This window comes from Chenopodium album, chromosome 17, assembly GCF_948465745.1.
Source record: "Chenopodium album chromosome 17, dcCheAlbu1.1, whole genome shotgun sequence".
NCBI classification, from domain to species: domain Eukaryota; kingdom Viridiplantae; phylum Streptophyta; class Magnoliopsida; order Caryophyllales; family Amaranthaceae; genus Chenopodium; species Chenopodium album.
Window position 1 is genome coordinate 46,157,496 of NC_137850.1, and position 25,660 is coordinate 46,183,155.

The 25,660-nt window shown below is 37.3% G+C and overlaps 3 protein-coding genes and 1 pseudogene across 6 annotated transcripts; 2 read left to right on the forward strand and 2 right to left on the reverse strand.

Annotated features, from left to right (window-relative positions):
• Nucleotides 1-293: 293 nt before the first annotated feature.
• On the reverse strand, nt 294-9,707 carry LOC145589913 (methylthioribose kinase-like). Its single transcript, XM_081646619.1, has 7 exons — nt 9,340-9,707; nt 8,452-8,551; nt 2,132-2,341; nt 1,631-1,805; nt 1,316-1,517; nt 831-1,045; nt 294-650 (listed from the first exon to the last, which is right to left on the reverse strand). Exons 1-7 carry the CDS (start codon nt 9,523-9,525, stop codon nt 479-481), a joined length of 1,260 nt encoding a protein of 419 aa, XP_081502745.1. The 5' UTR covers nt 9,526-9,707; the 3' UTR covers nt 294-478.
• A 3,237-nt stretch (nt 9,708-12,944) lies between these two features.
• On the forward strand, nt 12,945-15,138 carry LOC145589145 (triacylglycerol lipase 1-like; annotated as a pseudogene). Its single transcript, XR_014101633.1, has 4 exons — nt 12,945-13,109; nt 13,297-13,566; nt 13,734-13,829; nt 14,173-15,138. The product of XR_014101633.1 is annotated as a triacylglycerol lipase 1-like (transcript).
• A 1,728-nt stretch (nt 15,139-16,866) lies between these two features.
• LOC145588221 (triacylglycerol lipase 1-like) lies at nt 16,867-22,358 on the forward strand. 3 transcript variants are annotated; one of them, XM_081644871.1, is made up of 10 exons: nt 16,867-17,188; nt 17,273-17,386; nt 18,913-19,053; nt 19,282-19,392; nt 19,525-19,668; nt 19,794-19,834; nt 19,918-19,994; nt 20,742-20,837; nt 21,382-21,808; nt 21,970-22,358. In XM_081644871.1, exons 1-9 carry the CDS (start codon nt 17,000-17,002, stop codon nt 21,702-21,704), a joined length of 1,236 nt encoding a protein of 411 aa, XP_081500997.1. In that variant the 5' UTR covers nt 16,867-16,999; the 3' UTR covers nt 21,705-21,808; nt 21,970-22,358. The 3 variants fall into 3 exon arrangements, with proteins under 3 accessions (XP_081500997.1, XP_081500996.1, XP_081500995.1); XM_081644870.1 differs by having other exon boundaries at nt 21,973-22,358; XM_081644869.1 differs by having other exon boundaries at nt 21,965-22,357.
• Nucleotides 22,359-22,646: 288 nt separating this feature from the next.
• LOC145588223 (uncharacterized) lies at nt 22,647-24,199 on the reverse strand. The gene has a single exon (XM_081644872.1). The coding sequence runs from the start codon at nt 24,172-24,174 to the stop codon at nt 22,729-22,731; it is 1,446 nt and encodes a 481-aa protein (XP_081500998.1). The 5' UTR covers nt 24,175-24,199; the 3' UTR covers nt 22,647-22,728.
• Between the last annotated feature and the right edge of the window lie 1,461 nt (nt 24,200-25,660).

Below are 25,660 nucleotides of genomic sequence, written 5' to 3' on the forward strand. Positions count from 1 at the left end.
ATTCGAATTTATCAAGCTATTGATCTTATATATACCTAAATAGTTACTCTGTACTTGTTTATCTCAAATATTTCAGCAAAATCAAATCGAGTTCCTGCAATTTTAGTGATGATTGGGCTATCATATTACATTGACCAAAGTGGCAAAGTGATAAGTTCTTCACTAAATTCTGCATTGAGTAGTCCTTTAGACAGATATGTAACTTCAATATAACTCAGTTTCCAAAACAATTTACACAATTCATGAAATATATATACTATGTCTACAAAATTTACAATAAAAACAGGCTTGTACTCCGAAATCTCAATATTGTATTGATAAAAGGATTATTCATTTCATACAATAAATATTTACTCTACTAGGTACAATATAATCAACTTATTTGTATACATATCATTATCCCAAGGCTATTAATATTTGGTCCACCAAACCACTTTAACCAACTTGCCGAATTATGAAACATCTGTATCAGAAAGCCTTATGAAGCAACATGTTCAATGATAGAGATTACTTCTTCAATGGACACAAACTTTCTCCTTTCTTTCATGAGCATTTTTGCAAAGTTGAGTGCCTTCCTCTCACAATCAGCTCGTTTGGAAACGTCTGTTATTGACTCCATGTCCTCCACATGTGCCACCCCAACAATTCTCCTGTTTAATGCAAAATAAAAGATGATCACTTCATGTTCATCACGAAATTACACATCAGATGATGTAGATCTTAAAAGAGATCAATATAAAGGAAAACCCTGTAATTAAGGTTCTGTTACATAGGAGCACAACCAGACTATGGGAAGAGCAGAATCAAAGATGCCGATAAGTTACACTCACCTAATCATCTTGGCGGATCCAAATCCAAGAGAATCATGGAACAGCTCTTCCATAAAGTTTGTCTGTACGAGTCTCCAAACATCAGGATTATTATAAATAAGTGGAAGATATGCCTCACCCGGACCATCCTTATTTTCATTCCATAATGCGATAAATTTATTGTGGAATAGATTCCAAGTCTCCCCGAGAGTTTTGAGGATCCATTTCTTGTAAGACTGAAGCACATGAGAGAGAAGGATCAGGTGATCTATACGTTGCAAACTTATGACTCATTAATCAAAAGAAACGATAAACTTTCCTTCCCTCTTGAGTACATCAATAATAAAGATTAGAGAAATAGTACATTGGAGATTCACAATATAATGTACTAAAAGAAGACAGGAAGCAAGGTAAAGCAATGAAGATAACTTTGAGGGGGGAAAAATCTGCAAAAGAAACATGCTGCACTCAATAGTAGTAGTAATCCTACATAATTGAGAGCTAACCTTCCGATCATTTTCTTGATTTGAATGTCCATCTTGCGCAAAGAAGGCCAAAATAAGATTTCCCAGAAAGGCTCCTATGTCAAACCCCATTGGCCCATAGAAGGAAAATTCCGGATCAAGCACCTGAGTCGAATCCTGTGTAACCATGACAGAACCAGTGTGTAAATCTCCATGAATAAGGGCTTGTGTCCTTTCATAGAACCTGTAACACAAGGAAACGTTATCAACTCACATTCTAAAAGAGATTTACATTTACCAATAAAGAACTTTCTTTTGCAAAGAAAACAGAGTTATTGATTTAGACAGCATGATTACTTGGATTTCAACTGAGCTACTTCAAGCTTCAAAATGTTATCCTCACGGACTGCCTCAGCATCATGATCAAGGTGAGGAGATGTCCAATGGTTATACTCTGATACTTTATAGGGATCAGAGAATACAACCTGTCCAGTATGCCGGCACAACTCCACATTTCCACAGAATTCAGCAACTGATCCATAAACCAATTGGTAGAATAAAATCACCAAAAGAATACACAATGGTGGATGAGGTACGCAATATTCAGCCAACACAATGACATGCAAAAGTAAGCAACTCTTAAACTTAAGACCAAAACAAAAGAAATCCTCAATTTTAATTAAATACAGTATATAGTAAGATAGTTGAAATACGGAGTAATAGCAACAAGGAATTGACTTATAACATAAGATTGATACATAACAGTTATGGTTTAACTTTTTTAAGAAAATGACCCTTTAAACTAGAGTTGGACTTGCAACTTCATATTGTTGAACAGTAATTACATGAATATGCTACCTTCACGTTTATGCTCCATTGTGGTAGTATAAAGAAGAGAGGTATAAAACAATGTCTTTGACATATATTCTGCCATGTGTTCTGCAAGCAATGGATATTCAACTCCAGCAATCAAACCCTTCCTCAGAATAATGTGTGGAGGTTCCAAATAGCGCATGCCAATCAAAGACATGTTACGATCAAAATGATAAACCTCCGGGACATGAGCAGTGAAGACAAATAATCACTGAGAGAATAATTAGAGAGCATAACTGCGCTGGTTGCCCTCATTCATTTCATCATACTTCTTATATATACATGACAGTAGAGAGAAAGCACAAAGGACAAAACTAAGAAGAAACCAAAAAGGACAGCACACCATTCAGAGAATAACAACACAAATTCTCATGGAATGGGTGGTGGCAGCACAGCACATACATAAGAAAATAGGACAAGAGTAAGAAAATAGGACAAGGGTAGGTAGTAGCAGCATGTCAGCATATTTCCGTCATCACTCCCCCTCAAGATTGGAGTGGTGAACTGGTAACTCCAATCTTGGACAGAAGATGCTCATGTTGATTAATTGGCAAAATCTTGGTAAGGATGTCGGCCAATTGTTCAGAGCTTGATACATAGACAGGGGAGATCACACCGGATTGCACCTTATCCCTAACAAAATGCTGATCAATTTCAACATGCTTTGTCCTTCCGTGAAGCACCGGGTTAGAGGCAATGGAGATGGCAGCCTTGTTATCACACTTCAACACAGTTGAGCCAAGGTGTTTAAGACCCAAGTCTTTTAACAGAGATGTCAGCCAAGTGACTTCACATGTGGTGAGGGTCATTGCCCTATACTCAGCTTCTGCTGAAGAAAGGGCTACTACTTGTTGCTTCTTCGCTTTCCATGAGATTGGGGAATCTCCCAAGAGTATGCAATAGCCACTAGTGGACTTCCTTGTGACTGGGCAGCCTGCCTAGTCACTATCACAGTAAGCAGTTAACACTGCAGCTGATTTGCTAGCCATGAGAACACCTCTTCCTGGTGAATGCAGCAAATATCTCAGCACCCTCTTAGCAGCCTGCATGTGAGCTGTGGTGGGAGCTTGCATAAACTGAGCAAGAACCTGAACAGTGAAGTTGATATCTGGCCGAGTAATGGTTAAATACAACAACTTTCCTACCAGCTTCTGATAAGGTTCTGCATCCGGGAGAGGATCTCCCAAGGTCGCTGAAAGTTTGACATGAGTATCCATTGGTACTCTCAATGGTCTTGAATTTGACATTCCAAATTCTGATATCATGTCCAAAGTGTATTTTTTTTGAGAAATAAAAATACCAGCTGCTGAATGCTCAACTTCCAGTCCAAGGAAATATCTGAGTTTGCCTAGATCTTTCATTTTGAACTTCATTGAGAGAAAATTTTTCAGTGCGTCAATTTCAGACTGATCATTGCCAACAATTAGCAATCATCAACATAGATGAGAATGGCTACAAATGCATCATTAGTGTGCTTGGTAAAGAGTGAATAATCAGCCTTAGATTGAACATAATCAAAGGACCTCAAAGCTTCTGTCAGTTTAGAAAACCATTGTCGAGGTGCTTGTTTGAGTCCATACAAGGACTTGTTTAGCTTGCACACTTTTGTCTCTGACAACTCCCCCTGTGTTGCACTGACTGGCAAACCCGGTCCAACATACCCCTGAGGAATTTTCATGTACACATTTTCATACAAATCCCCATGAAGAAATGCATTCTTCACGTCCATTTGACAGGTAAACCATCCTTGCATTGCAGTCACCGCAAGTAAAGATCTAACGGTTGTCATCTTTGCAACCGGAGCAAAGGTTTGATCAAACTCAATTCCGGGTCTTTGTCTGCATCCCAAAATAACAAGTCTTGCTTTACATCTGTCAACAGACCCATCTTGATGATATTTGGTCTTGTAAAGCCATTTAGTGCCAATGGCTCTCTTTCCAGGTGGCAAGTCTGTAATCTGCCATGTGTTGTTGGATTCAAGAGCAGAGAGTTCTTCATTCATTGCAGCTATCCAACATGGATGCTTCACTGCCTCCTTGAATGAGGTAGGATCTGTATTTTTGTTTACACCAGCCAAGAAACACCAGAATTCTGAAGAAACAACTGTTTGTGCCAAAGTGGCCACTCGAGAAGGCCTTTTTTCTACCTCATAATCCTTCACCCACACAGGCGGGTGAGATGGCCTGGCAGATTTTCTAATTGCAGGAGGCTCTGGAATTTTCTCGTGAGCACCAACCTGAGTGGTTTCAGGTGGTTCAGTTTGAACTTCATGATCTTCAGAGTTTACACTCAAAGGAGAATATTCTTCATACTGCAATTCAGGAGGAACTTGAGGGGTAGTTGTTGGCACCGGTTGCAAGATGGACTGCAAAGTAGCATTGTTGTATGGGAATATATTCTCATGAAATTTCACATCTCTCGAGATAAATCTTCTCTGAGTTAACAGATTCATGAGAGTATATCCCTTCGTATGGTGAGGATAACCCAAGAATATACAGGGCACACCCCTCGGACTCAATTTATCTGGCTTCACAGTCGGATTATAGGCAAATGCCAAACATCCAAACACTTTCAAGTTCTCATATGTAGGAAGCTTCTTGTAGAGTTTCTCATATGGGGTTGCATTGTTCAAAACCGGAGTTGGCAGCTGTTAATTATGTGAGCAGCTGCCAGAACACAATCTCCCCAAAATGACAGTGGTAAGCCTGCCTGAAACCTGAGAGCCCGAGTTACTTCCAACAAATGTTTATGTTTTCTTTCGGCCCTACCATTTTGCTGCGGTCTTTCCACACAAGAAGTCTGATGAACTATCCCATACGAGGAAAACAATGGATTAGCTTTTGTGTCATCAAGCTCCAATGCGTTATCAGACCGGATGATCTTGACCTTCTTCCCAAACTGAGTTTTGGCATATCTTATAAATGTTTCAAGTATGCTCAGAGCTTGTGATTTCTCCTGTATGAGATATATCCATGTAGTTCTGCTGAAATCATCCACTATATTCAAGAAAAATCTGAATTTACCTTTGGCCGGAACCTTGCAAGGTCCCCAAATATCAGTATGTATCATTTCAAAAGGATGAGACACACTCGTTTTGCTCAAAGTTAAGGCAGCTTGACAAACTTGGCCATAGGACATGTAATACATGTACAGTCATAAGAACCAATGTCACGAGATATACTACCTCCGTTACAGGTTATGTGCAACATTTTCCAAAAAAAGATGCTACACATTATCTGCAACAAATAAAAACTTTCCTCATCTAGTAAATTTTTTTAGTTGAAATTACCAACCTACCCTTATTTAACTTTGGTAAACTCATCAAATCATATGTTATTAACTAATTAATCAAAATTAATTCATCACTTATTAAACTTCTAATTCACATTCTCTCTCCTTACTCCCAATTCACAACCACATCCACCACCAACAGTCCACCGCCACCATTTATCTCTCCTCCCTCTCAACCACCACCACTTTTCTCTCTCTTCTCTTTTCTATCTTCTCTAACAACCACCGCACCACCACCACTTTCCAGATCAGCCGCCGCCTCTCATCGTCTGAGTCGTCGCACTTTCTCCTCCCCCTCGTTATCGCTGTCGCCGCCTTCTCTTCACATGTTAAAGTTGTCACCATAAATTGAAGCCCTAGAAAATCGAATTTGAGATTGAGCTTGAAAACTCATATCCAAAGTAAAAATGGTGGAAGATGGGATGATTCCGGAGAAGGAGCGGAGGTGGTTACGGGGTGAGTGTGGGTTTGGATTTCGGATCTTGGTGGTGGTGATAGGGTGATTATGGCCGATTACGGGTAGATAAGAGGTGGGTTTTTGAATCTTGGTGGTAGTGGGGTGGGTTGGTATGGTGGTTTCGCTGGTTGATATGGTGATTAGGTGGGTTGGTATGGTGGTTTCGCTGGTTGGTATGGTGATTTCGGTGGATTTCGCTAGTTGGTATGGTGATTTCGGTGGTTTGGTGGTTGGTACGGTGGTTTTTTGTGGTGGCTGTTGCTGATGGTTGTCGTGGATGTTGCACGTAGGTGGTGGTGGTGGTAGTGTAGTGGGTGTTGGTCGTAGGTGGTGGTGGTGCAGTGGGTGATAGTGATGGTGGGGGTGGAGCTTCTTAATAAATTAATTATTCCATAATCACATAGGACACATACCCATGCTTTTGCTAATTAGCTTTTTCATTTTTTTTCTTGGGAAGTGTGCAACCTCCTTTGTTGCACTTAACATGTAACAGAGGTAGTACTAGGAATGAGTTTGAGCCTAGCAGTAGGGGCATGCCCAAGTCTATTATGCCATAGAGTGTAGGTGTCCACAGTTGCTATATTACTGGTGTAGCTTTTGTTATCAGAAATCCCAAATGCAGAATGCAAAATCCTCATATCAAGAGACTCTACAGGCATCTCCAGGAGATGATACAACCCATTGTGAAGCTTTCCCACCCCCTTGATTTTCTCTGATGTATTATCCTTAATCACACAAAAGGCAGGATGGAAAACAACATGGCAATCATTATCTTTGCTCTACTTGTTCACTGAGAGGAGATTATATTTAAAACTTGGCACTCCCAACACATTTTTCAATAACAATTCATTGGGGATAGTTATATCTCCTATGTGAGTAATTTTAGACACTTCTCCATTGGGCATTTTGATGCTAGGTATGTTATGAACAACAACAGAATTACGCATCAAATCAACATTGGCAGTCATATGATCCGAGGCTCCGGAATCAATGATCCACATGTTCGTATTAACAGCAGCATTACAACAAGTCACCATTCCACTAAAAGCATGATCTAATTCATCATCAGTTTCTGTAGAAACAGGAGAAGACATACCAGATAGCTTGTTCATAAGCTGCTCAAATTGTTGAGTTGAGAAAGTAACAACACCCGTATCTGACGATCCATCTGTCATCGTCTTTGCCATTGCAGCCACCTTACTATCACCTTTAGTCACCTGTTTTGGCCCTCTTTCCTTTTGAGTTCCTGCTCCTCCTTTTGAGTTTTGCCGTCTAGATTTTGGATGCCATTTTGGGTACCCTTTCACAGTGAAGCACTTGCTAGCTATATGCCCCTTTTCCCCGCACACATAGCAAATAATATCTGAAGACGACCTGCTCATCATAGCAGCCGTTTCTACTTCTTGCTTTACCGGCTTAAGTACATCTCGCTGAGACTCTTCTTGCTGTATGGCAGAGCAGGCTGTTTCCACAATCGGCAGAGGTGTCATAAGAAGAAGCTGACTGCATTGAGGACCATATTCATCATCTAAGCCATTCAAGAACTGAAAAAGATGATTCTCTTCTTGCTGCCTCTCAACAGCTCTCAAATAAGCACTTACATCCGGTGCAGAGGTTGTAATAATGGGCAAGGAGCTCATAGACTCCAACTCTTGCCACAACGCTCTCATCGCGGTGTAGTACTCGTGCACAGACGTTCCGGCTGCTTGAGACCATACAAGTCTCTATTAAGCTTATACTTGTGAGACCCATTCGTCAAAGCAAATTGTTTCTCAAGATGCAACCAAATCATTCTAGCTGTGTTAAGAAACAAGATTGAGCCTTTGATCGAATCAGAGACAGACCCATGAATCCACCCTATCACAGTGGCATTACAAGTGTCCCAAAGCTCTGCCTTCACCAAGTCATCACTAGAACGCAACACCGTTCCATTTACAAACCCCAGTTTGCGTTTCGCGGAGAGCGCTATCTCCATCGACCTTCTCCAAGCCCGATAGTCACTGGATCCAGTGAGTTTGGAAACTGTGACGGAGTGAGTACCATCGGATGGGTGAAGATACAGAGGATTTGTCACATCCATGGTTTTGGTGGAAGATTCCGCCGCCATGATAATACCAAGAATAGATCTTTCAGGTGAAATTAGGTTTAAATCAATTTAGAGTTTAAATTGAGGGAAAAGAAGAACCTACAATTTCAGAAGATATATTCTGCGCACAGCAAGGCATTCAGAGGACTCTTGGCTAATTTTCTCAACCTGGCTCTGATACCATGAAGACAAATAATCACTAAGAGAATAATTAGAGAGCATAAATGCGCTGGTTGCCCTCATTCATTTCATCATACTTCTTATATATACATGACAGTAGAGAGAAAGCACAAAGGACAAAACTAAGAAGAAACCAAAAAGGACAGCACACCATTCAGAGAATAACAACACAAATTCTCATGGAATGGGTGGTGGCAGCACAGCACATACATAAGAAAATAGGACAAGAGTAAGAAAATAGGACAAGGGTAGGTAGTAGCAGCATGTCAGCATATTTCCGTCATCAAGCAGGGCACAATCGACCATGTTCCTTTAATGCCTTAGCCTCAAAATATGCCCGGTCTTTAGTCATTGGCCATGATTCTCCTATGCAACGTATGTATGGAAGAGCCTACAGTCCAATAAATTCATAACCATATTTTTATAATTAATCAAGAGAATTGATATGTGAAATTGTAAACCATATAGTCAATTACAATAAGCACATTCCAATTAGGCAAATGATTTACAAAATCAATTTGAATTAAAAGTGTACACACAATCCTACTCTATTGATATACCCTTTGGCATATCTTGAAAATAAATTTATACTCCGTACTTCATAATTTCTAGCTTCCCAACCATTCATGCTTCTGTCAAGTATACACTATAACTTAATACAAAAAACTGATATTCACAACCGTAAGGCTTAAGTGCTTAACCATAAAAACCTATGGTATACAAGTATAAATAAGCATTAGCTTCACATTAATAAGTAATAACACTAATTAACATGTGATTTTGTCATAATTTCTTATACAGGTTATCCGTATAAGCAAACATTAGCTTAACATTAGAAACACTAATCAACGTGTGATTTTGACATAAATTCTTAAAAGGTTCGTATGTCCGCAAATCAAACAATAATAGGCATGATCAGAATAATCATCAGATACTTAAAACACTGTACCAGTGGCTCAAAGCCTCAAATTGTTGCAAACACAAACAATTTCACTTCACAATTCCCACATAATTACCCAAGTAACATTTCATAAAGATCATTCCAACAATTTAACTCAAATAATTCAAAATTTCCCATCTTTTTTTACCCAAAAATACCCTTTTACAACTAAAATCAAACCTATTTTGGAGTGTAAACCACTAACAACAACAGTAAACGAGAAGAAGATGAGGGGTAACCTGCTTGATGACAAGAGAAGCAGAAGAGGAGACAACAATATAGACAAAATTAAGGTTGCCATCGCCAACCTCTTTGATCTGATAATTGTCGGAGACACCCAGCAAAGAGGAGAGATAAGGGGTTGCTTTTATGTACTCTACCAGTGATTTCTCGTCAAGTGGCCTGAAATCATCAAATGCCGGCATTTTTTCCGGTGCCGGAAATCGGAGAGTGGGTGGAAGCTTAATAGTTAGCGAAAGAGTCTAGGTTGTTGAGTTTAGAAAGGAAGAAAAAATGGCATGATTGAGGTTGGAAAATAAGGAAATTGGATGACTACTTCCCCTAGTAACTGCAATCCAAGAAGTATATTTGAATCAAAAAGTCTAAATAGGAGGTGTTTGGTCCAAATTAATTCATACATGGGATAAATTAAGTATTTATTTCTCTCCGCTTTTAAATTCTTTCTTTGTTTCTCCATGCGCAGAATTTTAAGATAATTTGGAGAAAGTAATAAAATACAGAGGTAGTGACTTAGGTAGAAAAATAAAAAAGTGTAAAAAGCAAAAATAATTAAAGAATGGAGGAGAGAATATAAAATTAATAAAATATGATTTATGTTTTATCTACTAATTGAGAAAAATGAATAAAATATTGTAAAAATTTTCCAAATAAGGAAATGGAGCAAGTATTTAAAAACGGACGAAAATGAAAAGTGAAGCAAGTATTTAAAAACGGATGGAGTAAATGGTTTTAAATGGTAAAGCAATGAAGATAACTTTTTAAATAATTGTAAAAACTTTCTACTTTCGATCATTTCATAATTATTGTATTTCGGCCTTGTTTTTTTTAGCTTTCCAGCAAAGCATAACAAATTTTAGCAAACTATTATTACTAAGCTGAGCATAGCAAATTTCAGCAAAGTAAGGCAGACCACGACAGCTCAAAAGAACCAGACCAGATAGTATTGAAACGGGGTAAACCCGATCCAAGTCAACAACCTATACTCAAATAAGATAAGCGTCAATTCATCCCAAAAGTGTCTCAAACTAAAATAATCAAGAAGAAAATATGGATAATTTGATAGATAGATACATAAATAGATAAAAAATAAAAATAAAATAAAATAAAAAAAGTAGTGTGAGCATGAATGTATGACTCATATTAGTCATATATGAATAATGTTAACATGGCCAAGTTTAGGGATATCTCCATATTTTATTGTTAACATAGCCAATGTTTATGGACTATAGCTGTTGACTTACCAAAGTTTAGGAATTTGGCTATATTTTAATGAATTCTATAAATTGGTCCAATATTAAGATTAATTATGTTTATGTCTATATTATTGTCTCCTCTAGTTGATGACAAGAAGCAGAGGAGACAACAATATACTAGCTCCATTAAATATTAGTTACAAGTTTAAAATATTTTATATCTCATAAATAACTAATATTACCTCAGTTAAATGTTATTTATAACTTTGGGGTATTATTTGTGAGATATAAAATATTTCAAAATTACACGTAACATGTAACCTTTAAGATCAAGTTTAACCCTAAGTCTTAAGACTTGGATGTGACATCATTTTTTGTGGTTCCCATCGAACATGATTTCATTGAATTCTTGTTAAGACTCATTAAGACTTGCACAAATTTATCACTTTAGTCATAAGACTCAAATATATGACATATTATATGTAGAAAAGTGTAAAAATAATAATAATAATAATAATAAAAGTGAAGCTCGATGTCAGGCGATTGGATATGATTTCATTCCCTTCTCCTTTTCTTCACTTGGGGAATTAGAGAAGGAGGCTATTGCGTTACTGAAGCGGATTTAGAGGTTCTCGACGACGCAAGACATTGGGGCTCGTGCTGCAGCTCATATCTTCACTAGGGTAGGATTTGCTATAACTAGAGGAGTGGGGGCCCAGATTGTATCTCGGCTTCCCACTAATTTATTGTAGGTTGTATGACTTTTGTTTTTGAGATATAATAATAATAATAATAATAATAATAATAATAATAATAATAATAATAATAATAAAAGTGAAGTGAGTTTCAATTTCAAGATTCAACTTAAGATTTACTTGAGATTTAAGAAGAAAAATGAAAAAAGTGTTAAACATAAGTCTTAATACTCGAGATGATGATGTTACCCCATGTCTTAAGACTTGGGGTTAAAGTTGCTCTATCAGAGGTAGTATTTAATGAAGGTAGTAGATAAAATTAAGGTTGTCAACGCCGACTTGTTTGATCTGAAAATTGTCAGGGACATCCAATAAAGAAGAAAAATAAGGGGTTGCTTTAATGTACTCTACCAGTGATTTCTCGTCAAGTGGCCGGAACTCATCGAATGTCGCCATATTTCCCGGTGCCGGAGAGAGAATGGAAGCTTAGTTTAGAAACTTCTGAGTTGGTCTGACTTTCTCCTTACTCACAATTCACAAAGCGCATAGTGACAGCAAGTTTCCCATCATCATAAACTCATAATCCATCTGTATTTTGTATCTACAAATTTCTTCCCAATTCCAAACTTCCAATTCACGCCTTTTTCATTCAATTCCACGTCATTAATTATTAATACAACCCCGACCACTTACATTCCGCCACGCCATCGCCGAAGATGCCACCAACACTCCTCACCTTTGAGCTACCATTTCTCTCTCCTCATCTCCGCCGCACACCTCCTCCATCGCCGGCCATCTCACGGCGGCAATCTCTGCGAACACCTCATTATTCCCTCCGGCTACTCTTGCTCCGAACACTCCGTACTTTCTCTCTCTCCTTTGACTCTTCCGCCAATTTTTATAATTTTTTGACTTTTTTTTTTTGTGGTGGTGGAAATTTGATCAGGTTCAAACCAAGGATGGATTTATACTTGGACTTCAGCGCGTGTCGTCTTCTTCTTCCGATCAATTAAGTTTGCCACGTGGTCCTCCTGTTCTTCTTCAACATGGACTCTTTATGGTCTGATTTTTATTCCCTTTTTAATTTCTCATTTTCTTAATTAGGTTTTATTTTTTCGTGTTTAAACATTAATGCCATTGATGTTGCATGGAAACTAAAATTTGAGCTGATTATAGCAGTTTAATTTACTAATTATGGAATTTTCAACTTGTAATGTTGCATTAAACAAGGCATATTTTGCATGATTAGATTTTCCACCTTGTTATCTACTTTGCAATTTCGCAGAATGATAGAAATAATACCTTATTTGTCTCACTTTATAAGGCCACATATACAAATCTACTCGAAATAATCCAATAAGGTTAAGCATCATAACATGATACTATTGATCAAAGCCGAAAACATGATACTATTGATCAAATCCAATGTGGCGAATTCGTAAAAACTTGCTCTAGGTATGAAGAGCGCCCTATTATTCTCAATGTAGAAATGGGGCGTAATAAAGTGAGATGGACGTATTTTTGTTTTTGGTATCACTTTTAGTATAACCCGCTTAAATTTAATGTCGTTGATGTTGATGTGAATGATGTCTTTTCTTTCTTTGGCAAAGATTTTTCCTTTGAGAATCGTTTTCAAAAAAAAAAAAAAAAAAAAAAAAAAAAAAAAAAAAAAAGGGAAAGTTGGTAACTTGGTATCATCCTTTCATATTGTGATGTTTGCTATCTTATCTGTGGAAACAGGGAGGTGATTCGTGGTTTTTGAACTCAAAAGAAGAATCTTTGGGTTTTATTCTTGCTGATCGTGGATTTGATGTGTGGGTTGGTAATGTTCGAGGAACACGGAGGAGTCATGGACATGTATCTCTTTCAGAGAGAAGCAAGGTACATAGGATGTTCATTATTGATTTGGTTATACAACTATATAGGCTTGTAGACTTGTTTGAGGGTAATTTTTTTTTAATTTTTTTTCATGTTGAAGTTTTACAAAGATAGTATGCTTGTGTAGTGCTTTTATTTGGATCTGGTTATGCCGGGATTGTACTGATTGTAGATATTTCTACCATTACAGGCATATTGGGACTGGAGCTGGGAGGAATTGGCTCTGTTTGATCTTGCAGAAATGATTGAGTACGTATATCAGGAGACGAGCTCAAAGATTTTTCTTGTTGGACATTCACAGGTGATGATTCTGCCATTTGTTTAGCTGCTACTCAGCTTTCTTTGAGCTTTTTATGATCCTAAATTGTATGTAATGAATGCAGTGATGCGGCAGTTCAGCTTTTGGATTATGTATGTTATGGCCACCTGGACTGTGACGACTTGTTAGCTTCTATTACTGGTAAGTCTCTTGATTTAAGTTCCTTCTTCTAGGAGTGTGGAAAGCTGGAAAAAGAGCATGTTGGAGCTGCGAACATAGCCTCTTGCTGTCTTGCATTACGCTGAAGCCATGTTAGTCTAAGTTGATAGCTCAGCTGTTCTTTTTTTTTTTTTTACTACATTTTGCAGGAAAGAATTGCTGCCTTAACATCTCAAGAGTGGATTTATACTTTGAATACGAGCCCCATCCCTCATCACTCAAAAATTTAAACCATTTTGGTCAAAGTAAGGGCTGTGAAGCATTTTTCTACTGTGCACGAAGTTTTTTAATTATATATTTTTGGCTGTGAGTAGCACTTGAGCTTTGTTTTATGTTTCTACATCCTATACAAGTCCAGTGTCCAGATACTAGTGTGATGGTTGTCACCCCGAAATTGCAGCTTTGCGGTTCCTTGTTTCTATATTTTCATATCCTAGTTCAGTGTCGTTGCAACGTAGGATTGAGCTTGTTGCCTTCATTCAATCAATCCTGTTATTGAGTAGAGTCAACTGAAAGTGTTATGAAGATTTCAAAATTGACTCTTTACAGAATTGACACTATGCTATTTTTTTAATTTTCTGATTGTAGTGGTCCGTCAGGGTACGTTTGCCCGGTATGACTATGGGATGTTAAAAAATCTGAGACTTTATGGATCTTTAAAACCCCCTAGATGTGATCTTAGCCTTGTTCCAAAGTCATTGCCGTTGTGGATGGCTTATGGAGGCAATGATGCCTTAGCTGATGTCACAGATGTACAACGCGCTCTCAAGGAGTTGCCATGCAAAAAAGAGGTTCTTTATCTTGAAAGTTATGCCCATGTTGATTTTCTCGAGTGTGAATGCAAAGGAAGATAGATATGAACGCATGATAGAGTTTTTCAGCTCTTGGGGGAAATCAAGCAGCTTCTAAGGGGCTGCTGTATTGTGTATATATTGTAAAGCAATTGCAACACTATATCTCTTCTGAGAGCAGAAGATGATAAACAATGTAAGTTTCTCATTACCCTTTCTCCTAGTCTTATGTATGAATGCTCATAAACTAAAAGAAATCAGAGCAACAAGTCTGTAGGTTGCTTGAGTTTTCTACTTGTTTCCTAAATAATAGATTAAGCATTCGGTTTTACTTATTCTGATAATGCTGATTTACTTGCAGGATCATACATAGAACAAATATCCTCTGGCTCTGTTTTATACAAGTATATAGTACTAAGTAGGATTGATCAGATTAGTTCTGTGTGCTTTGGATGATTGCTCTTACCTTCCCCTGTGTTGTGGCCTTTCCCTTGTGAATATTAACTGCATATATAGCAGCATCAGGACAACTAGGAAGCATGAAGCAGGACACTGTAAGCTTAGTTTTGTCCGAATCTAATGCTTATCTTTCTTCACTGTTCATGCGTGACAAAAGATGCTTTTGTTCTTGTGTATGTTAAATATTGTATGCTTTATTATGTATTGTATGTAAGATACGAGTATATATCAACTCATAGAGTCGTGGAGTAATTGCTTACATCTTGGCTAGTGGAATAGAGGTGAAAACTACTTTGTCCTTGAATTAGAATTGCAGTTTTATATTTTCTAAAGCTAGACTAAATCGAATCAATATAAGTACTAACAGCCCCCCATCGATATCTGATTGGAAACACCTGAGTAGCCGAAGAGGACTCTGTGATTAAAAGTCATTATACAAGTATGTGCAATAGATAGATTGATATCTGATTCGAACCCTGATTGGAACCGGACCGAAAACTGGTCATGAAATTTGCGATCATGAAGCCGGATATTTGACCTGCGTTTTGAAACCATATTGGATATCAGATTTTGCTCATCTAACCATATCAATAATATCATTGCCCTTGCTTCAACATGGAAATAGAGATTAGAAGTCCAACAAAACTCTCTAAACAATCATTAACTAAACTCCTTTTGTCCCTTTTTTTTTTTTTTTTTTTGCCTCATTGTAAATAATTGAGTCACTTTAAAACTTTGGCTGTAATATCCTATTGATGACGTTGTCAAAAAAAATATCCTATTGATGCATTAGAGGTAAGCATATTCACATTTACTGAACTGAACTGATTGGAGTTGAACTGAACTGAATTGAGCTGAAATGAATATTTTATGAGATGAGGAAATTAGAAGCTGAACTGAACTGAAATTAAGCTGAAGTGATCAGGCCCGTAATAAAGTCAAATAGGATCTTGTTGGATTCGTTACAATGTTATATGAAGTATATATTATTATTATCAAGTTTTTATAATTTTTACGCATATAAATATGGAGTTATATACTCATTTTAAGAAGCGCCTTTAAGATCATGAAAAGTCAAATGGGGCAAACAAATGAGGACATAAAGAGTATACCTTGGAACCTATTTCATCAAAACCCAAAATTATACAACCAAAATTTAATATATCAAAAATAATAGTATACAATTACATGTAAAACCTCACTAAAGAGTAAAGTAAAATCATAACTCCAAGCAATAAAAGGATAGACGACATAGCATCAGCCACTATGTTGCAAGGAAATAAGACTCGATTAAAGTCGAAAGTAAACTACTACCTCAATCGTTGCAAATAATTTAAAACAAATGTAGTAGTTTCTTAGGTTGATGTCATAGCCTCAGGTTTACAAATTTACAGAGTATATAGCATTGGAAACTTAGAACCTTAGGTCAACCTAGTCCAAGTTAATAAGCTATACTTATACTATCAAAGAACCTTCATCCAAAAGTGTCTCTAATAGAGAAAAAAGTACAAGTATGGATAATTAGTTAGAGAGAAAATAAATAGTATGAATTGATGACTCATATATGACATAATGTCTATCCTTTATTGTATATGACATAATGACTCATATATGACATAATGTATATTGCATTTTATGAATAGTTGTGTACGAAACCCCATCAAACATAGAATATGTACTCTCGAGTGGACAATAGACTAACCGATCCCTAGTTTCACAGCGAAGGAGCCTATAAATGATCAAGTAAAACACTAAAATTTGTCCTAATGGTACAAATTGCACATTATGGATCAAAACCAACTAGCAGCATTTTTAAGACGAGATTCCTTACTCTTTTTCCTAATCCTAAAAGGTCTTGCCCTTCACCTAAACTAAGTTAACTTATCTTATTATAAGAGATTTCAACTTGATAAAACTTTCTCCTTACTTATAAAAAAAAAAAGCGCGTAAGTAAACCACACATGGATAATACGTTTCCCCATTATAAATTCATTAATTATCATATGGACTTTAAATTCAGTATTTGATTGTTTTTGTTTCCAACTCCAAACTTCCAAGTCACGCCTTATTTAATCCCACGTGAACAATACAAGCACAAACCCGACCACTTACATCCCGGCACGCCACCTCTTTTCCCTGCTTTTCTCTCTCTCTCGTCGGCGAAGATGCCACCAACACCACTCACCTTCGCACTGCCATTACTCTCACTCACACTCCTCTCTTTCTCTCTCCTCATCTCCGCCTCCGCCGCCGCCAACTCCGCCGCACACCTCCTCCATCGCCGGCCATCTCACGGCGGAAGTCTCTGCGAACAGCTTATCATTCTCTCCGGCTACCCTTGCTCCGAACACTCCGTACTCTCTCTCTCTCTCCTTTGACTCTTCCGCCAATTTTTATAATATTTTGACTTATTTTTGTGACGGTGGAAATTTGATCAGGTTGAAACCAAGGATGGATTTATACTTGCACTTCAGCGTGTGTCATCGTCTTCTTCGGATCAATTGAAGTTGCGACGAGGTCCTCCTGTGCTTCTTCAACATGGACTTTTTATGGTAATTTTATTTTCCCCCTTTTAATTACTGTTTTAATGTCTCACATTTAGGGGTGAACACCGGTCCAGGTCCGGACCGGACCTGAACCGGATCAGACCTGGACCGGTATATGTGGACCGGCATTAGACCTGTTCCTACCGGTCCAGGTTTGGACCGGTTTGCTATTAATAAATAAAGTAGTAAAAAGAAAAAAAAAAGGAAGCAATTATTCAAATCCACTTTTTTATTTTTCTTTTTTTTTTTTGGTATATCCAACACCTCCACCTATTTTTCCATAAAAATTGCCAGCTCCAAAGGACATTTTCTCTCTCCTCTTCTCCCTTTTTCTCTCTCCTCCTGCCATTTTCGTGCTCATTTTCACTCCCTCATTTTCGTGCAATTTTCTCAATCATCATCATCATCAAGCTTCGAGATCGTTGATTTGTTGATTTAGGTTTGATTTTGATTGTTTTGTTTGATTCTAGATCTTTCGGATGATTTGTTTGAGTTTTTTTGGTTGATTTTTGATTGATTTTGCTGTTTTTTGATTGATCTGAGGTTTTAATTTGAATTTGTTTTGGTGTTTTTGATCATTTGTGGTTTATTTATGCGTGAATTTGATTAATTTGTGTATTGAATTTGATTTGATCAGCTTTGAAATTGATAAGAAATGGCAAATTATAGCGTTAATTTTTGAGAATTTCTAATGCATGATTGAGGGAAGTTTTCGGTCTGGACCGGGAAATTCCGGGTCAAACCCGGACCGGACCAAAAACCGGAATAGACCTTTTTTAAGAACCGGGACCAGACCTGAAGGCCGGTCCGGTCCAGGTCCGGTTCATTTATGTACACCCTTACTCATATTGCTGAATTAGGTTTTTTCTTTTCTTTGTGTTTAATGATTTTTAGAGATTAATTAATGAAATTGAATGCCATTGATATTGTCTGGAAACAAAAATTGAGCTGATTATACTATACTAGTTTGATTTACCAATTAAGGAAGTTTCAACTTGTAATATTGCATTTAAGAAAGGCATATTGCATGCTTAGGTTTTGCACTATGCTATCTACTTTGCAATTTCGCATAATCATGTAAATAATACCTTATCTGTCCCACTCTATAAGGCCACGTGTAAGGAATTCAATCAAAATTCATAAACTCTGATGGGGTTAAGCATCATAACATTGTTATGATACTGCTGATCAAAGCCAAAAATATATCAGAGTAATATAGAAAATTCATAAGAACTGCTCTAGGTATGAAGTGTGCCATATTATTCCTAAAATATGGCTTAATAAAGTAGGATGGAAGGATATGCTAATTTCGGGCGTTTTTGTTTAAGATTTTATTATTGCTATCTCTTTTTAAATAATGTAATCCCGCTGATTTCTAATTCTGTTGAAGTTGATGTTTTTTCTTTCTATGACAAAGAATACTGCCTTGAGAATCGTTTTAAAATGCATATATAAGTGGAAAGTTGGTAACTTGGTAGTTGGTATCATCCTTTCACTTTGTGATGTTTGCTATCTTATATCTGTGTACGCAGGGAGGAGATTCGTGGTTTTTGAACTCAAAAGAAGAATCTTTGGGTTTCATTCTTGCTGATCATGGATATGATGTGTGGGTTGGTAATGTACGAGGAACACGGTGGAGTCATGGACATGTTTCTCTTTCAGAGAGAAGCAAGGTACATAGGATGTTCACTATTGATCTGGTTATGCACTTATGCAATTATATAGGGTTGTAGAACCGTATGAGTAGGTGTTTTTTTTTTTTTTTTTTTTTTTTTTTGTATTTTGCTTTCTTTGCTTGTTAGTGATGTAGTTTTAAAAAGATTGTATGCGTGGTCAGTGCTTTGACTTGGATATTGTTATGCCGGGATTGTATTCATTGTAGTTTTCATCTACCCTTACAGGCATATTGGGACTGGAGCTGGGAGGAATTGGCTCTGTTTGATCTTGCAGAAATGATTGAGTATGTATATCAGGAGACGAACTCAAAGATTTTCCTTGTTGGACATTCACAGGTGATAAGTCTTTGCCATTTGCCTAACTGCCACTCAACTTTCTTTGAGTTTTCTATGATCCAAAACTGTGGCTCCATGCACATATGCATTTGCTACCTGTTTGCTAATCAATGATTCATTATTGAAGCACAGGGGACTATAATGTCTTTGGCTGCTTTCACTCAGCCAGACATAGTGAAAAAGGTGGAAGCTGCTGCTCTTCTTTCTCCAATATCATACTTGGAACATGTTAGTGCACCGTTTGTTCTTCGGATGGTTAATATGTACCTTGACAAGGTATTTATATTGTTTGTAATTTTGCCAAGTATTTGTATGCGGACTTTGCTTGATTAATGTCGGATTGGAGGATATAAAAATTAATTTTATTTTTTTCTTGTATGGGTGGCTGCCTGGACGTACAGATGGTAATTGCAATGGGCTTTCATCAACTTAACTTTCGGAGGTAAAACAATTTCCTTTCCTAAGCCGAGTCTGAGGTTATGTGTAAAATATTCACCGTTAGAAGTTGTATGTAAATGAATGCAGTGATGCTGGAGTTCAGCTTCTGGATTCTGTATGTGATGGCCATCTAGACTGTGAAGACTTGTTGGCTTCTATAACTGGTAAGTCTCTTGGTTTCCTTCTTCTAGGACTATGGAAAGCTGGAAAAAAGCATGTTAGAGCTGCAAACATAGCTTCTTGCATTACGCTGAAGTCATACTAGTCAAAGTTGATTGTGAAATTTTGAAGAGCTTGGATGTTCTTTTACTCCTCCCATAGGCACTGTCTACTATATCTACATACTATAATAATCCTTAATCATACTGAAGAGTTCTTTTCATTGTTCAAGGAGAATTCTCTGGTAATTAAAGCATTAATAAAATTATCTTTTGAGTTGATTTAACTACTTTTTCCTTAGTGTTTGAATATCTCTTTGACAATAATGGACATATTCACCACTGTTCATGGTGCCAGCTCTTCCCTTCTCATGCAAATTATACTAATCAAGCACCGAAAGCATTTTCTTATGGTTATGTTTTGTTATATGACTTATATCACCTTGACTTTCAATTCCTAGTGGCTTAGACTTTTCCTCGAATTTCAGCTCCTTGGTGGATTATCATTTTCCCTCGAATGCTCCAAGTGATTCTTGTGTGTATGACTACTTGTTATCATGATTGAGGTTTATAAATCATTAACTTGGGTAGCTGGGGGATTACTGCATTGAATGTCTACTTTTTCTTGTAATTAGTTACCATTCTGTTTTATCTTTAATTGCTCATGTGCTCTGTCTTTCCTTACCTTTGATTTTTCTTTGGTGCAGTATCTATTCTCTATTCGTTAGGTAAAAGAATTCCTACATTTTGCAGGAAAGAATTGCTGCTTTAACACCTCAAGGGTGGATTTATACCTTGAATACGAGCCCCATCCCTCATCAGCCAAAAACATAAACCATCTTTTTCAAAGTAAGTGTTCTGAAGGCTTTTTCTACTATCTATCGTACAGAAATTTTTAATTGTACTATGTATATTTTTGGCTTCTAGTAGCACTTGCATCTATGGTTTCATATACTTCCTCCCTTAGCTCGGATTTATGTTCTACATCCTGTGCAATTCCAGTGTCCAGATACTAGTGTGGATTGGCTGGGGGGGTGGGGGGGTGGATGTTGTCTTCTTCTGTGAGAATAGCCTTTGTTGGAGTAACACCGAGTTGTTATATTTGGGGTGGCCATCCTTTTTTTTTAATGTGACTTTAATTGTTATGGGCCCTTAGCTTTCAGTTATACATCTATATGCTTCCTCTCTTATCTGTGAAAATTGCAGCTTTGCGGTTCCTTGTTTCTACATTTTCATGTCCTGTTTCAGTTCCGTGGCAAAATAGGATTGAGCCTGTTGTCTTCATCCAATCTATCCTGTTGTTGAGTAGAGTCAACTGAAAGTATCATAAAGATGTCAAATTTGACTCTTTACAGAAATTGACATTATGCTATTTTTAATTTTCTGATTGCAGTGATCCGTCAGGGTACATTTGCCCGGTATGACTATGGGATGTTAAAAAATCTGAGACTTTATGGGTCTGTAAAACCCCCCAGATTTGATCTTAGCCTTGTTCCAGAGTCATTGCCGTTGTGGATGGCTTATGGAGGCAATGATGCCTTAGCTGACGTGACAGATGTACAACACACTCTCAAGGAGTTGCCATGCAAAAAAGAGGTTCTTTATCTTGAAAATTATGGCCATGTTGATTTTCTCTTGAGTGTGAATGCAAAGGAAGATATATATGGACACATGATAGAGTTTTTCAGCTCTTGGGGGAAATCAAGCAGCTTCTAAGGGGCTGCTGTACTGTACTACTGTGTATATATTTATTATATTGTAAAGCTATTGCAACACTATATATCTCTTCTGGGAGCCGAAAATGATATACGAAGTAGAATGTAAGTTCCTCATTTCCCTTTCTCCTAGTCATTAGAATGCTCATAAATTAAAAGAAATTAGAATGCAAGTATGCTTGAATTTTCTACTTGTATCCTTTGTGCTTATAGATTAAGCATTCGGTTTTATTTATTCTGATAATGCTGATTTACATGCAGGACAGCAGGATCATACATAGACAAATATCTTCTGGCAATCTATGATACAAGTATATAATAGGAATTATAGGATTGATCAGGTTAGTTCTGTGTGCTTTGGATGATTGTTATTACCTTCCATTGTGTGGGCCTATCCCCAGTAAATTTTTACTGCATATATAGCAGCATCAGGACAACTAGGAAGCAGGATGCTGTAAGCTTAGTTTTATCCGAATCTGTTGATAATCGTTCCTGCCTGACAAAAAGATGCTCATAATCGTCAATAGGGAGTAATTGCTTGCATGTTTTTTTGACGAGAACATGTTGAGTGTTGATTAATAGAATAGATGTGAAAACCACTTTGCCCCTTCAATTAGCCCCCCATCATTCATAATAATATGCCAACATTCTGAAGTAACACTTCCAAAACCAACCTCTTATCATTTTATTGTACTAGTACTGAGTTTCCCATTTTCTGTATTGTTTACTGCCTACACGAAATAAATTATGATTTTAAATAAAATAATACGCTTAAAAGTCCAATAAAACTGTAAACGATGATTAACTTTTACAAGTGAGAACCTATTTTAAAGCCCAAAACTTCAACCACAATTTAAAAGATTGGAAATAACATACAATCACATGTAAAACCTCACTTAAGAGAAACCTCACTTAAGAGTAAAGTAAAACCAAAAATCCAAGTAATAAAAGGATAGACGACATAGCATCAGCCACTTTGTTGCAAGGAAATAAGACTCGATTACTGTTGAAAGTAAAGCAGTTTCTTAGGTTGATGTTACATAGCACATGAACTCCTCATTAGTTTCAAGGGCTGCCATAACCTCAGGTTTAAGACACATTTCCAAATCTACACTTCCTCCTCCTTCACATCCCGGGTTTGCATTTACCTTTCCATCTTCATTCTTTCCAAACCCGACGCGAGCAGCCAAAGCTCGTCCCAGCCCAAATTGAGGTCCATACATATCAAACCTTGACGACCCTCCAATCGAAACCTTATTCGCTCCTAAAGGATCCACTCCTTTAGAGGGAGCCATGACTTTTGGGGCATCGATAAACCTTTTAAAAAAACCAAGTACCTGTTCTTCTTTATGGGCCGTAATTGATTTATTTAAACTCATTGCAGCCCAGCCCAAATCATGGCCCAATAACTGATCCACCTTGCAAGCTCCATGAACTCCACTAATAAAGTTCCCAACGTAGTCATCCGAAAGGGGTGGGTTAAGCCGAGGGCGAGCATTCACAGCTATGATGCATATGGCTGGCTGATCCAATGGCAAGTTTCGAGCCTTCGTTATGGACCTCCATACAAGCGCGCTTAAGGCTTGAAAAGACGATATAACATTGTGAGTTGTCCCACATTGTTGATTGGCCTCGGCTTTAAGTTTTGCCATTGATGTTGATGAGAAGTGGAAGATTTTCTCACTTAATCGTTCAGATTCATAATTATTATCACCATCTAAATATTGATCAAAATTAAGATACGGAAATTTAATGACCGGAACATCTTTGTTATCGTGCTTATTAACATTCCATGGCTTATAATTAAAGATGGGTGGACGTGAGATTTGTATAACCTCCTTTACACTAGCAAGATCACCATCAAAATTAAATATTTCAGACAACATATTGATAAAATGGATAAAAGTGGTGCCATCTCCTACACAATGGTTCATGCTAAACCCAATGAACACACCATCTAGGAGTTCTGTTACCTGAATTGATAGTAGAGCTCTTGTATGACCATCATAATTATTCCTTTTTTCACCTAGATCAAAAAAAAATGGAACCCCGTCTTTAGAGACATCAGTAGACGAGAGAATATCAGACACGGTGAGGCCGAGGGCGGCAGCACGGATGAGCCTCGCTCCAAGGCCGCCCTCGGTGCAGTCGATGGAGATCGTACAAGCGTTCTCCTCGGGATATTTTTGCGTTGTTAAACGACCCGCTAACGGGTAGAAATGGACTAGGGCATGGGAGAGTGAGTGTTTGAGCTTCTCAAACAAATGAGAGACAACATTTGTTGTAGTATCATTAGTAGTATTAAGGGTAGTAAAAAGAAGGCCCTTTTGAATGGGATCTTTGAAAAGCATGAGCAGATCAAGAGGGGTTAAAAAGTACGGCTGTTTTGTTAATTCGTAAATGGTTTCATCAAACTTCGGTTTAACCAAACATTCTGAAACGAATTTGGTTGGTAGTATATGATTCTGCATTTTGTAAAATTGATAAAAGTACTGATTTTTTATGTAGATTTGATTTTTAGTGCAGTGGGAAAATAAATTGGGTTATCCTTCATTCTTTTATGGTAGTAGAGGTAGCTGTTCGCCTCGTGCACCATGAGAAACATTGTAATAGTTATTGTTAGTACTGTCAAAACGGTTTGACAGTTCGGGTTCGGTTCGGTTTGAAATCGGTTCGGTATTAAATCGGGTCGGTTTGAAATCGGTTTAAGTGTCTCGCGGGTCGGTTTCAGTTCGGTTTAAATAATTATCGGTTCGATTCGGTTTCGGTTTATTCTTGAGCGGTTTTAATTCGGTTCGGGTTGTAAACAGTCCGGGTAGTAAACGGTTCGGTGCAGACAGGTCGCAGTTTGTTGACGATTCGGTGTAAACGGTTTTTATCCCGGTTCAAACAGTTTCGGGTTGGAAACGGTTTCGGGTTAGAAAAAGTTTGGTTCTTTTTCGGTTCAGTTTATAACTAGTTCGGTTCTTTTTCGGTTCAGTTTATAACTAGTTCGGTTCTTTTTCGGTTCAGTTTATAACTAGTTCGGTTCTTTTTCGGTTTAGTTTATAACTGGTTCGGTTCTTCTACGGTTTAACGTTATTCGGATCGGTTCCATTTCGAGTTTACTAAATTACGGTTCGAGTCGATTTTCGGTTTCAAAAAATCGATTGTCTATCGAGTCATTTGGATTCGGGCAATGAAATGGTTTTGGTTTGAAATTTGATAGTATTGCTAACCTTTTGTTGGTTAACAAGTTTTATATTAAGTTGAGACTTCATCATTTCTTAAATAGGCATCATATTATATACAAATTCTCATTGATTTTATAAATACATATCATGTTCTGTTTCATGTTTAGCCATACCGATCTTACTAGTTTATAGCCGATTCGTTTATAAGCGGTCCGGTTCATTAAACGATTCAGTTTGCAAGCGGTTCAGTTAATAAACGGTTTGGTTTATATATAGTTCGGTGCAAACGGGTTGCGGGTTGTTAACGGTTCGGTGTAAACGGTTTTTATCTCGGTTCAAACGGTTTCGGGTTAGAAACAGTTCGGTTCTTTTTGGTTCGGTTTGATTTCAGTTCGGTCTAGAACTGGTTCGGTTCTTATACGGTGTAACGTTATTCGGATCGGTTCGGTTTCGGGTTCATTTACATACAGTTCGGGTCGGTTTTCGATTTCAAAAAAACGATTTTTAATCGGTTCAGTTCTCATTTGGGTCGGTTTTTTTCGGACAGTTAAACGGTTTCGGTTTGAAATTTGACATCACTAGTTATTGTCACTTTTTTCGGGATCTTAGCTTCTTTATTTTACCAAGAGTACTGTTTTTTTCTTTCTTTGATTCACTCTTTTTTTTATAATTTTTTATTCTCTTCTTTTCTCGTTACTTGCTCAAATCAATAATAGACTTAATGGTATGCACCGAATATGAAGATATTATTACATGCATTATTGCATTTTAATATAAGTAAAGT

Coding starts and splice junctions, on each gene's coding strand:
- LOC145589913 (XM_081646619.1), bottom strand. CDS start 9,525: ATGCCGGCATTTGATGATTTCAGGCCACTTGACGAGAAATCACTGGTA. Junction 2,342..8,451: donor GGAACATGGTCGATTGTGCC/CTGCTTGATGAC, acceptor TATTTGTCTTCA/CTGCTCATGTCCCGGAGGTT. Junction 1,806..2,131: donor AATGGAGCATAAACGTGAAG/GTAGCATATTCA, acceptor TTTATGGATCAG/TTGCTGAATTCTGTGGAAAT.
- LOC145588221 (XM_081644871.1), top strand. CDS start 17,000: ATGCCACCAACACCACTCACCTTCGCACTGCCATTACTCTCACTCACA. Junction 17,189..17,272: donor ACCCTTGCTCCGAACACTCC/GTACTCTCTCTC, acceptor AAATTTGATCAG/GTTGAAACCAAGGATGGATT. Junction 19,995..20,741: donor CTTGTTGGCTTCTATAACTG/GTAAGTCTCTTG, acceptor TACATTTTGCAG/GAAAGAATTGCTGCTTTAAC.
- LOC145588223 (XM_081644872.1), bottom strand. CDS start 24,174: ATGCAGAATCATATACTACCAACCAAATTCGTTTCAGAATGTTTGGTT.